Source organism: Ammodytes marinus (genome assembly GCF_949987685.1).
Source record: "Ammodytes marinus genome assembly, chromosome: 8".
NCBI classification, from domain to species: domain Eukaryota; kingdom Metazoa; phylum Chordata; class Actinopteri; order Uranoscopiformes; family Ammodytidae; genus Ammodytes; species Ammodytes marinus.
Genome location: NC_137212.1, coordinates 22,110,194 through 22,125,095, shown reverse-complemented (window position 1 = coordinate 22,125,095; position 14,902 = coordinate 22,110,194). Strand labels below are relative to the sequence as shown.

At 41.0% G+C, this 14,902-nt stretch overlaps 1 protein-coding gene across 1 annotated transcript in view; it reads right to left on the bottom strand.

Annotated features, from left to right (window-relative positions):
* The window catches only part of hcn2b (hyperpolarization activated cyclic nucleotide-gated potassium channel 2b), a gene marked incomplete at both ends in the record, with an annotated part of 36,831 nt that continues 21,929 nt past the window's right edge, over window positions 1-14,902 (bottom strand). Inside the window, 4 exons of the mRNA XM_080032462.1 lie at window positions 1-950; window positions 5,779-5,943; window positions 7,990-8,230; window positions 8,835-8,981. Of these exons, the coding sequence (XP_079888588.1) occupies window positions 1-950; window positions 5,779-5,943; window positions 7,990-8,230; window positions 8,835-8,981 (1,503 nt within the window). The remainder of the gene's footprint in view (window positions 951-5,778; window positions 5,944-7,989; window positions 8,231-8,834; window positions 8,982-14,902) is intronic.

Sequence of the window (14,902 nt, the reverse complement as noted above, 5' to 3'; positions counted from 1 at the left end):
TCACAAGTTTGAGGATAGCCTAGATCTGACTTTGATGTGGTCTGTATCAGGAAGGCTAACTACAGAGTCTTTCTTGGGTACTCCCGAGTCCCCAGGACCCCTTCCCACACCCCCTACTGCCAGCCCTGCACCAGCCCCAAAACCCTGCATAGAAGCAGGCAGAGAAGGTAAAGGGAAGGCCCCCACAGACATCTGGTGGGGCAGGACCACCCTATGTGGTACAGCACTCTGGACTCCTGTGTGACCTGATTGGGTCTGAGGGGGTCCAATGGAAGTGGACGAGACTCTTGTAGACGGAGGTGGACTAGGAGCACCCTGTTGTGCCCCCTCATGAGGCAGTGAGGGCTGAGAGGCTGACAGCGCCCTGGCGTCTTGGCTCAGACTGCCCATCTGCAAGGAATGGGTACTCTTATGTGTGCTGGGCCGATGTGCAGGGCTGGCTATGTGCTGCTGGGTTAGAGAATGCTGGGAGCCTGAGATGGGACCAGCCATGGTACTGGATCCATACTGGAATGACCGTCTTCCAACTGCCAGTGGGCTCTGGACAGGGGGGCCGGGTAGGATTGGAGCAAAGGCACCATAAGCAAGGAACTGAGATTGCATTGGAGCAGCTGAGATAGGACTGCAAACACTATCTATCACCTGGAATCTCTTCACCATCCTAGGGGACTGCAAGTTCCCCTCTCCCACTGAGTTTCCTTGCATGGGGGCACAAAAGTTCATGGCTACAGCCTGCTGGAGAGTGGCAATTGCTGAATTCTGGGTCTGGGAGGAGGAACAATGTAGAGGAGGTGTCATGGACATGGCCCGTGGTCGCGGTACATCAACTTGCTGAACCATCTCCCGATCATATTTAACTATCTCCTGGATCATCTCGTTCTCGTGGTTATTGAAAACACCCGAGTTCAGATCATGTTGAACTTTGTGCATTAGGATTGAGTTCTTCTTTCCTGCAATGATATGGAGACAGAAAGAAACATTGTTTGTGAAGTAGATGCTATTGATTGTTAAAAAAGCAAAAGGTTTGTTTGTTGACATTATCCTACCTTCTCTTAATCACATTCTTAGACACAGGCATAACAAGTGTATCGTTTTCCTGAATCCATTGTTCTATTCCTGGCCGCTTTGGATATAGTAGTCTACACATGGCTTTCTATCTTTATGCCCACACACACAGATAGAGATAGAAATAGATAGCATGTTATATTTTGGACTGATCTCGTTATTGGATTTGAGGCTGTTGTTAAGAGTTTGAAGTTGGACTCCATCGGAAATTGTGAATGTTTTTAGTTAAGAATCTTATTTTTATGTTGTACAACTGTATTTAATATCGAACTTGTATTTTGTATTGTGTTTTATGTGTAACTGTGTTCTGCTGTCCATCTTGGCCAGGTCTCTCTTGAAAAAGAGATGTTAATCTCAATGAGACTAACCTGGTTAAATAAAGGATAAATAAAATAAAAATTGGGACCAGCCAGTGTTTTCCCAGTAAATATTTTTGCCTCACCTCGGTGCTGAAAATGTTACAGAGAGCTTGAGAGCTGTCAGGCCCACTCTTTTTGGTGGCAGAAGCTCTGTCCATGGGGACCAGGCTTGGGAGGGTGACTGATTTAAGTCCAGCACGGACCACAGCAAGGAGTGGTAGTTGGAGCGGTGCCAGTTCAACTTCTGGGCACTGGCAATTTCTCTGGGGAAGGTGCGTTGAACCCTAACTGTGCTATCTGTCAGCCCTGAAATCTCTCCATTAATGCATATCCTGTGTGTGTGTGTGTGTGTGTGTGTGTGTGTGTGTGTGTGTGTGTGTGTGTGTGTGTGTGTGTGTGTGTGTGTGTGTGTGTGCTGTGTGTGTGTGTGTGTGTGTGCGCGCGTGTGCGTGCGTGTGTGTGTGTGTGTGTGTGAAAATAACATTGAAGTGAACATTTTTAATTTCCCCAGGGGTTGAATACATTTGCTTCCTCCTCACTTCAAGAAACCAACAAAAATTCCTGTTCGACACACTTTTAGATGTAGTAGTCAAAGTTCCAGCCCATGGGGACTGGTCTGAGAATATACTGTAGATAGTTACTGTGCACCTATGAATATTGGTGTCAAGATAGATTGAAATAGAAAAATAATTCAGAACAATTTCGGAGATGCTTTCTAGTTGCAGGTCAATAGGGCCAAACCAGCTCATGAGTGTGCAGGAAGATGAACCTAAGCTACCTGCAATACTGGATCTAGTCTCAGCAGTTCAAGCGTGAATCGTATGTGCAGTGACACCAACTTTATTATCAGATTAGCATCTGAGGTGAGACTGAATTAGAGACATTACCACCACAGCCATGACAGTGGCAACTAAGAACACGTGTTTGAGCAGTTGCTGTATTTATTAACCTAACTGTAGTGTGTACCGAATGTAATTTATGGAAAAACCAATGCATAAAATGTATCTGATAACAAGCATCGTGCGAGCCTCCACTTGTTGTTTTGAGGTGGAAAGGACCTGCAAATTGTCTATATACTGTCCATGATATCACATGTTTAAAAAATGGGCATAGGAAGGACACGCATAAGAAGATATAATCCAATATATGCACTGAAATGCCACATGGAATACACAAACATCACAGAGATGCAACAAACCCTGGACAGAGCAATACTTTATAAAAGAACCTCTTCAGGCCAAGACTTGGCAATCTATGCCACCCTGACAATCCTCAGAAAGCATGTTAATAACAGTTCATTCATGTGACTGTGATGACTCATGAAAGCCCTGCCACCCTAAAAACTATCAACAACTGTTATGGACTTCAAGCTGTGAATGACTCACAGTTATTCTGATGCTTGTGTGACATCCACTCTTGGAGGAACATACGTATTTTAAATGAAAACACCAAGTCTCAGTTTCCTTTTGACTTCCTGATAGTTTAGAGAAGGAGGAAGTTATTTTGTCAAATGTGCCTGACTGCTGTGGAACACAGTCCGATGACTGAATTTTAGGATTGCACTTAGTCCAGGTCATGGTCATGAACTTAAAGAAGCAGACTGCACAGCTATTGCCAGGAGGAGGAATACTCTGAAAGCAGGAGTGCATTTGAGGGTTTGGCGGAGGGTCAAACTACTGTTTTAGAGAACAGCCCAAGGAAGTGGCACTGGAACACATAGGGAGATAACAAGTCTGTGTGGTAGGAAAGTGTGGAAGAAAATCATTACATCACTGATCTCTCATGGTTCATCTGGCTCACTGGCCTATAAAACAAAGCAGTCTGTGCCTGACTAAGGTTCCAACTCCCTGGGTTCTCACCTTTTCTGCATTTTTTGCTGGTCTTGCAGGCCACATCGAATTGGCATTCTAAAGCCTTGTTTCCACCGAGTAGTGCGAGCTCACTTGATCTGAGCTGCACCGACCCTCGCCGCTCTTGACATTGGAAACGAGGCATAAGCTTACCCAGGCTTGCATCCCAGTGATAGGAGGATTCAAATGTTTGGAATATCTAGAGCATTCAGCCAATGATGAGGATAAAACAAGAGTCAAGCAAAGACTAGACTTGATCTGCTTGAGTGCTTTCTAGCTTCTTAGATGATCAACCACAGTGTCTTGGAAATTAAGAAAGACTCATAGGAGATAGACATGCAGGGAAACATGCGTGTCCCTGTGGGCAACTTGAGTACTGCATTTACTGTGGCTTTTCTGCACTACTGAGAAAGCTAGGCTGTCAGTTAGCACAAAAGCCTCGTACCTTGATGATACCCACATAACTAGGATGTCAAAAAGGTTAGTCATGAACACAGCCTCCTGGCCAAAAGGAAAGGAGGAGGCAGAATCAGACTGTGGGGACTCCTGTGCCCCTAGTATGGGTTCCATCAGTGGACCCAAAATACACAATGCTAGCCAGATGAGGTACACTGTAGGGGTGAGGAGGGAGGACGCAAAGGGATCTCCATTCATTGTGCTCTTCTTTATGAGGCTATAGAACTGGAAGAGCAATAGCGTCTGCCTCTGCCTGGCAGCACAAAAAATATCAAAACAAGGCAAGCATCACCCAATAGACAGGTATAGGCATACACGTTGTTTCGAAGTGCTGAGCTACAAGTAAATTGGGGTTTCAAAGCCTTTCAGAGGTGAGAGCCCTTGGTAAGCTGTTGGTAAGCTTAAACTGCCACTTTTGCAGAAGCCACACATTTCAAATGTGACATTTGTGGCATTGTTCAGTTCACAACAATGATTTCTCTCTATAGGAATGTCTCACAGGGCAGGGCTGTTTTCATGAACATGTAAGGATGGCTGCAAGAGCAAGCCTGAGTACATTTATAATGACAGTAATTATGGTCTGTCAGGTTGAACTGATCCTAAATAAGCACCCCACAACAAAAAAAACCTAAACGTGATAGAACTACAATCTTTTGTTTTTACAGATTTATATTTGATGCGTTGGTTTGCATTGGATTTATGAGGATCATATGGAGACACCAATAATCACTTTTTACGCTCAAAAGAAGCAGAGCTTGTCTGTATTTACATGTCAAATTCTTAACATGGCTTCTGAAAGCCCTCTTTTTGATCCAGATACTTTTTCTGACAAACACTGCAGACCAATTCAAACAAAACAACACTTTATTGGTGAATAAAGTTCATCATTTACCTTTGGTTGGCCTAACATTCGATCGGGATTTGTATTTAAAGCGGACACACATGTCAGTCTCCCTCAAAATATGTAAGCTGGCTGACTGACTGAAGGCTGCTAATGTGTGGAATCTGGCTGCTATGGAAACAACTTGCAGGTGGCGGATGCAGGGTTTTTGTAAACATGTATGTGACATCAGAACTGACCTTGGGGGGGCATAGTGGGAGGGAATAGTTGTTTGTATTGTGAAGAAAAATAACATGTTTTTGTTTACTCGCTAAAGAAGGGCTCCAAAGTCTTCAATAAGACAAAGCAGTGTGTGTGTGTGTGTGTGTGTGTGTGTGTGTGTGTGTGTGTGTGTGTGTGTGTGTGTGTTCTGTGTGTTTCTGCATTCAAACCAAAGATGTTAAGACAGACAGAGTCACTGCTGAGCATTCGTAATAAAAATTAATAAATGAATCTACAGAGAGTACAGAGGTACAAACTGATATTTCTCAGCATTCACATACTGTATGTTAAACAGCAATTTTGCAAAATGGCAAATATCCACTGGAAACATTCAATTACAAAGACAAATTTAAATACTAAAAACTATGTGATAAATGATTTACAGCCATTGATTTATTAATTCTTTCCTCCACCCCGCACATCGTGCCTGTAAGGATCATTCATGCAGTGCATCACAGCTGTCAGATGGGCATGGCATAGTGCTTTGACAGAGACATAACGCTAATGAATGAATACGTTCTCCTTACGCTTCATTCCGTCTTATGAATGACAAATATGAACACGCCGTACCTGTCAGTGAGGAATTATACTAATGATCCGTGACTGAATCTCAAAGACACATTTTATAAATTAGGTCGGGATGGAGAGATTACCTTGTTCATTTTTTTAATTTTCCTCTGAAGACACAGTAAGAAATGGAAACAGCCTCAAGGGCTCTCATGAGCTTGTTGACTGGACCAAGGTCAGAGAATAATATTTTTTAAGAATGTACTTGAGTTTGAAAGGCTTTGTTCACTTCTTGACACATACAAAAAAAAAAAAAAGCTTTGACCGAGCAAATTAACACTTTCACACACTGATAACCAATAACATCTTATACTTCCATAAAATATGGTAATTTATTGTTAAACAATACAAAATATTTTTTTGTTGAACCGGGCCTTACCTATCCTGTCCAATCTGTCAATGGCAACTGTCTCGAAGGCTCTCCTCATCATGGGATACTCCTCCAGCACCTCATTGAAATTGTCCACAGAGAGGGAGTAGAGGCGACAGTATGTATCCGCTCGCACACTGGCCGTCCGTCTGCCACGGGTCAGCAGACAGATCTCTGGTGGGTGGAAAGAGAGAACAGGCATGGCAGGGTCAAATCAGAACATGGTAGATTTCAGGGTGATAGAAAAAGAGCAGAGATTCTGTAAATAAGGAGAGATTTGTTAAGCAGTCTGAAAATGACAACACGCTCATACACTATCACCAAAAACATACAAGACGTTGTCTTGCATTGAAGATGGTTAAAATGATGGCTTTAAGTCTTAGCTGAGCCCGTTCCCATTAGTTTCTTTTTCTTTTTGCATGGAATGTCTTAGTTTCTTAGCTTCAGTTGTCTTCTACTGGCATCAAATCCATACCATCTTAGATCAAAACTTCCCTCTAAATATCACCTGGGTTGCTCAATGGGCCATGCAATATGTTTTTCTTTCTTAGTTCACTTTGTCCCAACTTTCAGTGCATTTCAGCCATCTGAACATTTCAATGTTGTGATTCATCGAGCTGTACAACACTGTAGGCCTTGAGCATATGTGTAAGGATCACAATAAAAGTGTGTCATGTGTTTGTGTGCAATAGTTTTATTTGCCCCACTAAGTATTTCCTCCGGCACAGGCACAGCACTGACAGCTGTGCGAAGGACGCACACTATATTTGGAGATGTTCATCAAAGCTTCATTAGATTCAGTTGTTAAACTTCCTTTCCCCTAGAATCTCCTTCTCTCCAGCTTTCTTCGGAGCGGGAGCTGACTGTTGTCTTGGCAACCATAAGCCCTCCTGCTCCCCTGCCTGAAAGGTTGACCTCCTCTGACTCTCCGTGGGATAGGGAGAGAAATAACGAAAAGGCGAGGAGACTTTTTAATAAGCATGCATAGGGGCACTGCACTGGAATGGACTGTCACTGCCTGCTCATGCAACGTTGTGTCTACAGCAGCAAACATCTTGGGATAATTTTTTAATAATTTGGCCTGGGATATACTGTTTCTTCTTGCCATTAGTAGAAAAGATCATGTCAAGCGTTCTCTTTTACATCGGTAGCTACATAAGGCCCTCCATCTGATTATGTACTATAAAAAATACAAAAGCAGGAAAAACATAAACCTATGCTAAATAATCGTCATTTTGTAAAAATAGTTAAAGGCTAATCTGCAGACTCAGCTGCACTTACAGCCATACAGTGTAAACCAGTTTGCAAAGACTTTACATGGAGCCAATACAGCCAATGTTTGCCAATGAAAAATGTGTAAAAAAAAAATTGCATGATGTGCCAATAATGCAGGGCAAGCAGTGTGAACGACTGAAAATATAATACATGCTGTTTTGCTTTCCTATACTTGTATCAAATCCGTGCGTGCTGCCGTTAATTACTTATTGAGAGGTTTTACCACGAATACACACTGTACTGCCACACACTGCTACCACCTTGTCCCTCCAACCTCACTTCTAGTTTTGTGTATAAAGGGAGACTTGTAATTGCCTTCATGGTGGCTCTGAACAGTCTATCCCTGACATTACAAATGGCCCGTCATCCCCGTTGTGCTGGGATAATTAGTTGTCATTAATTGGATGCTTGGATGTGTGTATGTGTGTGTGTGTGCCACTCCAACAGTGCCATAGGCTGGTGTCACATCATCAATATTACTGCCAGTGAACTCAAAGGGCAATGGATGTTAAGAATGCAGCCCAAACCATCAACCCGCGAGACACACAAGTAAGTGTGTGTGTGTGTGTGTGTGTGTGTGTGTGTGTGTGTGTGTGTGTGTGTGTGTGTGTGTGTGTGTGTGTGTGTGTGTGTGTGTGTGTGGCTGGTGGTAGTGGCAGAGGCACCACATGTTTCTAAACAGCCACAGAGGAACAATAGCCTCAGGAAATGGGACAGAAGTGGCCGTGAGGCAAGAGTGCACAAGAAGTCCAAGTAAAATGTCAGGGTGCAGTTTTGTTCTTTTTTTCTCATTTAAATAGTAAACATCTTCTGTGTGTATATTCCTGTTGTGGTATTGGGACGTGTAAATAACAAGCTTGGAAGTTTTGATTAGAATAGAAAAATGTAACCGAATAAAAACGAATAGAATCTCATGAACCCAAAGTGACAAAGACAGTAACGTACCTCCAAAGTAGGATCCGTCAATGAGCTTCATGCCGATGCTTCCTTTGGTCAGAACACAGACCACCCCATGCTGGATGAAGTACATCTTTTTGCCGATGGTGCCCTCTCTGACGATGTAGTCTTTGGGCTGGAAGACTTCAAATCTCAGTTTGGTCAGCATGGCTGTCACAAAGTTGGGATCAGCATTGGCAAACAGCGGCATGGAGGCCACCAGCTTACGGCAGTTGAAGTTGACGATCTCCTAAATGTTGAACAAGAAACATGGAAACAAGCAAGTTGGATGGGGCACATTTAAAAATTCTCAATTTGTGTTGAATTTGTGTTGATGCCCAAAAAATAACCCTGTGTGAATTCCATCATCAGAAGATTTAGCTTTGTTTGTTTTGAGGCTGTTCTGCATTGGAATTTTAGAATTGTTTTAATGTGATTGATTCAGAGTTAACACATGATGGAGTTTATTCTTTTTCTTTCTGTTTTTGAGAAAAGGAAATAATCATTGTTTATGGGGCCAAAATCCAGACAATAAAATGTAAATCTTTAGAGCCCCTGTCACATCTTCTTTTAGCATGATTCTTTATTTTTCCTAGAATTATTGAAGCTTAATTTCGGCTTTGCTTAGTGTAAACTAAAGTAAACTTTTTTTTGCTGACAGCAGGAATACTACTCTTTAGTCCATGTGACACTCGAAAATGTAGTTTCTTTCTGTGACTACTGGCTAAAACTGCCGGGGGCTGTGTATGAAGGACCGTTGAGACCATAGGTGAGCATTGTAGTGAATTTATTCTGGTAATGTGTGTACTGTATTTGTTGCTAAATGAGCACATTGCAATGTGTGTTTTACATACCTCGCGCAGAGGCTCACTGAGCTCCTCCAGGATGCTCTCTTCATCAAACATCTTGCCCTGGTATCTGTGCTCGTAGTAGTCGTGGATTTTCTGGCGGAAGTCGGCCGGTAGCTTGTGGAACGACATGTACTGCTCCACTTGTTTATACTGCAGGATGGAGAGTATGGGGGGGGGGGGGGTTAAGGAAAAACAAACATAGATGAATGCAAACAAGGATTCGGTAACTCTCATTGTTAACTGTCAGGAGGAGGTTTGAGATGTTTGCAGCATCAAGTTACAGCAGTGTAGTTGGGGACGCCACACATTTCTCACTCATACTGGGAAATATAAAAAAAAATTCTGCGTCAGTCTCATCATCACCTATAGCCCGTTCATGTGTGCAGTTATTGAGATGTACAGCTGTGCAAATACAAAAATCCCTTGACCCATGTATACCTTGTCGCCATGGGAGAAGAACTGTGAGGAAGCTGTTAAGGGAACATGACAGCTCTGTTTAAAGCCCATAAAGATTATTCACGCTCTGCTGTGTTTAGAGAAGAAAGATTATGCTATTGTACGACTTTATCAAAGCCAGTGTCTCTATATCCCTCAGTGTGCCTAGTCCTTTAATTTGAAGGGCCAAATCTATATGTTAAAAATAACAAACACTACCAGGCTTTCCATAAGAGAAAGCATGCATATTATTGTTCTGTGTTTCGTCTTTCATGAGATAAACATGACTCTTCCCACAATCTGTGGCGACCAAAAGTTAAATAATTAAATGAAACGTGCGCTTGTGTACTCGGGTGTCCTATTCCGAGAGAAGGGAGACGTTTGTTATTGATGTTGGAGTTGATAAATATGTAACTACGGGGCAAGGAAAAATGGAAGTTGGCTGCAGGCTCGTCGTGTGTGCTCACCCAAGTGATTCGCATCATCACATATTCACCACTGTTAAATTAATCTGCATCAAATGCAGCCAGAATGTCCACTTCCCTCCATTCATTATGACGCTCCATAACACATTTCATGCCTGGATTCCCATGTGAAAATAGCAGCCGCTGGATCTATTGTACGGTTTCTGCTGTAGGGTGGAACTGCACGAACACTGGGTCAAATGGGGGTATACATCTTCCTATGAAGTGTTTTTTAATTCATAGTGGGAGGATCCCACATTCTTTGACACGTGTCACTGCTTACCTGTAAACAAAAAAATGACACCCTTACACCACACACACACACACACACACACGCACACACAACAATAACAACAACAACAACAACATCCTAGTGGGGACAAGTGACACATGACCCATATGGTATCTGTTAACAGAATTTAGTTTGCTTTATGATTGTATAATATTTTAATGCACAATACATGCTTTCTGCCTATTGAACTTTGTCCCAGTAGATTAAGAACTCCAAAGTGTTTTGCTACAAGTTTGTTGTTTAGCCTTGAAAAAGAAACTGCCTAATAAGATTTTGGCCCATACAGAGGTATGACGCATTCATGTGCACAGTAATTTCACTCCCCATATTCTGTTATCAGACATTATATGAAGGATAACACCAGCTGAGATGAATTTCTGGGAATATCTGCCAATTAAAAACATTTCTGCTTTCGCCAGCAAAATAAGGGCTGGACACACCAAACTTAGTATGTGTTTGCGCACACACCAACTTCTCTTGCATATAATCTCTGTACACTGTTCATTCGATGTATTCAACCATGTATCAAGCCAGGTACATTGTTGTTTGACCCTTGTATGCTGTTTGCAAGTAAATTCACCTGCTTTCAAGAAGGCCTGACTGTCCTTCGGGTTGCCGGATCCGACATCCTCTTCTCTGGACAAGAAGAGCCTGCACGTGAAGACGGGGGAGTCTGGGACTCTCCACAGAAGACCTCCAGCCCTTTGCTACGGGGAGAGGCCGTCAGCAGACTCGACTTGGACGGAGGGGGGGTGACGGAATCCGGAGCCTGAGCGAATCGGGGCTTTCTTGAAATCAGGTGAATATTAACAGCTGATTTGTTTTGTTTTGTTATGTTTGTCAATAGTCTACAACTGCAGAGTAGACTTATTTGTTTTGTTTAGAATACATCACATAGGGTGTTCTAGTTTTAAATTGGTGAATTTTGTTAATCAATTGGAGGGAATAGGGGTGTTCATCCTGTTTAAATAGATTACTGGGTAATTTGATATTAGATTTTACATTTTAAAAGATTTAATTACATAATATGGATAATGATAAGATAGACATTAGAAAAAAAAAGGAGACTGGTGAAGAAAAGTCTCCTCTACCCCTTCCTGTGTCTCTTTCCATTGAGACCCATAGTAAACCTTAAAGATTAAAGGTGCAGTCAATCATTTAAAGTCCCAGCATAAACTTACAAAAAAGCGTCCTTTTGTGTTCTTTTTATGAAAATGTTCACTAAAAAGAATTGTTCAATGCTTTTGATTTGAACTACAAGTTAAAGGGGATTTTTATGCTGAAAATATGATCATAATGTGTATTGTTGATATAAATTGATTCAAAAACTGGTTAACTGTAAAGACACCTATACTTAACCTACATGTTAACTTTTGTTATTTGAAGAACAAACTATAACACCATGTCAGATTTGGAGAAGTAGAGAGCTTCTCAGGAATGTGGTGTGTGTGTGATTCAGTCCCATGCAGAAAAGGGAGGGCCTGTCTCACTGACTGCCTGTGTGTGCTTGAATGCTGCCCAAACACAGACAAAATGTGGAAGAATGAAATCAAACCTATCCTAAAATGTTGTTGTGCGTTAATTGTGACATCTAGAGCAAGCAAAATGGATAGGATGATATTTTAGAAACAACCCTGGCAGAATGATGAGCATTTCTTTTGAGAACATGTTACTGCTCAAATTCATTCTGTTTCAGATGCAAGGAGAAGACGAAGCTGACCATTCTTCAATAAGGACAATTGGACACTGAGGAACAATCTGAATCGGTTATGGTAATATCCTACATAACCATTCCCCCAGTGACTGTGATATGAAGGACACTTTGCGTCAAAATGCCACAAAAAGGACTTGTTGACCATCAAGACGATCCTGGTTCCTGTTCCCTGGCTTCTGCAAAAAACTGTCCTCTCTGAAACTGTACATAGACGATATAGCACCAGTACACAAACTTGCATTTTCACCAACTGTGCTGTTGATGTACTTGATATTATTCTGCTTGACTGAAATATATCTACTCATATGCTTTGCCCTTTTGCTTTGAAGTGTTACCTGAATGTAGCATTAAATATTATAAAAAGGGTGGAATGTTAACAGAATTTAGTTTGCTTTATGATTGTATAATATTTTAATGCACAATACATGCTTTCTGCCTATTGAACTTTGTCCCAGTAGATTAAGAACTCCAAAGTGTTTTGCTACAAGTTTGTTGTTTAGCCTTGAAAAAGAAACTGCCTAATAAGATTTTGGCCCATACAGAGGTATGACGCATTCATGTGCACAGTAATTTCACTCCCCATATTCTGTTATCAGACATTATATGAAGGATAACACCAGCTGAGATGAATTTCTGGGAATATCTGCCAATTAAAAACATTTCTGCTTTCGCCAGCAAAATAAGGGCTGGACACACCAAACTTAGTATGTGTTTGCGCACACACCAACTTCTCTTGCATATAATCTCTGTACACTGTTCATTCGATGTATTCAATCATGTAAGCTTATTTGTGATACATGTTGTCTGACCCTTGCATGCTGTTTGCAAGTAAATTCACCTGCTTCCAAGAAGGCCTGACTCAGTTTCAATTATTCAAACACTTGGGTAGTTTGATGAAATAATTCTAGTAACAGTATCCCTTGAAACTAAAGGAGCTGAAGAGCTGTCCTCAGATAATCAGAAGGGCTCAGATGCAACAATTGGTGAACAAAGTAAAAGGCCTGATGTCACCACCAAGTACAAAAAAAATTAAAAATAACCGTTCAGGAATTTTTATGAATGAATCAGCTTTGTTTTTGTTTTTTGTCTTGAAACCGCGTCGCGCTGTTGCTGTTACATAACGTCAATCTCTCTCCCAAGTGTCTGGTTTTGTGTGTTAAGCAGCGTGAGTCATCCCTCTGTGGGGTAAACTGTCAATCCAATGAGTAGTCGATTTTCCATCACACATGGAAACATATCAAACAAGATGAAGCTCAAACCTTTCTACACAGAGCTCAGGTACGGTGGACAGACAAGTATTGCTGAAACAGCCTGGAGCTATACTTCTTTGTACCTTTTCCACTTAGTGTTACCCAGACAGATTGATTGGAACCTGTCAAGCAAAGCATGCGTTGTTCACGGCTCTAACCTGTGGTTTTCCCGATGTCTATGTTAATCAGCAGTTATAATTACTTTGCTTTCCACCTTAATGTCAGAGCTAATTAGCCTCAACTTGAGACTCACATGTTAAACAAAATAACTCAATATGACAAAATAATACATTTTCAATTAATGAATTGGTGGAAAAAACAATACTCTATCACAAGTACATCTACATAATATGTTAACGGTAATATCAATATTGTGTATAGAAAGTCCACTATACAAGATCAAGATCAGAAAGTCTGTTTTTGAGTAATCCATCAAATGAAACACTTGCTTAGTTTATGTCGTTTAATTATAAGTGATAAAAATCATACCACATTATGATATGGAAAAACATGTTTTGGATGGTTGACAAATCTATTGCCTCTATCTTATTGCCATAAGCAGTATTGGGCAGTGGCACATTACATAGAAACACATTACATCAATGTGCAAACTGTTCACAGTTATACGATAACAATTTCACACAAAAAAATCAAAGGTGTGTTACGGTGCAGTAGATCATACCAACTGATATTGGAGCGCTGCAGTGTGTGTGAGCTGTTTATTTTGTTTGATGATCAACAGTTAACAAAGCCAAAATATTTCAATCTTATCTTTGAATGTGTCACTCATTCATATCTCATCAAGTCACTGGATGGCGAAAAGTAAACTTCAAAAAGAATGATGTTTGAAATGAAGTGTAAAAGAAACTGTGGGTCCAGTAGATATAACAGAGGATGATCTAAAGCTGCCTCTATGTGTGTTGCACGTGCTTTTATGTATCAGGAGAAATCCAGATTTTAATCAATGTGCTGATACCTTCGTGCCTGGGAGAACAGACAATCAGAATTCAGGACACACAGTGTTTGGAGGAGCAGCGGGGGCGATGACAGTGACCCTGCTTGTAAAGGTTGATGACATGAACACGGGAGAGAATGGCTCGCTGTCCAGGAAATTACATTTTTTCAAACTGTCATGTGACGTATAGGTTAGAAAGTAGAGGCTTGAACCAGGTGGCTTTGGGTGACAGCAAATCACAATACCCTTAAAACAGCACAGGGTCAGACATCATTACTTTTGTTTCATTACAGGAAGATTTTCTCTGCATGACAAAGAATAAAGCAGTGAGTGGTTGAGCGGAAAGGGATACCCTTGGATGACTTTCAGGAAAACTAATACCATTTTAAAAGCCCTTTTTCATATATTAATTCCTTCTTCTTCTTTACTTAGACTACTATAATCATTGTCTTTTTTTTGTCCCAATTTTCATTTACAATATTTTTTTTCTATGTTTCTTTTCTGCACATACTGTATGTACATACAACACAGCATGACCTAATACATGACACAATCTAAATATGAGTAGAGCACCTCCTTTAGAGAACCACATGATGATCTACAAAAACAATTTACTGCTTTCTTTCTTTTCTTACGTAAACCCATATTAATCTGAGTCTCATTCAGCCTTAATTAATTGCCGTGAGCCATGCATGGTTCATTAAGCAATACAAGCCATGGCAAATACAACAAGTTACTGGTTGTCATCTTGAACCATCTTCACAGATGTCTAACACATATTCAAAGTAAAAACACATAAACCTGAAAACAACACTGAGTTTTTATTTAATTTGTATTAATGTTATATTCATTTAGGACACCAGAGGGGATTCCCCCAAAATAAACATACTGCTAACCAACCCCATAACGCAAAAAAAGGACTCAAGCCATTTCACTTTAACTGTTTAATTGCAGAGTGTCA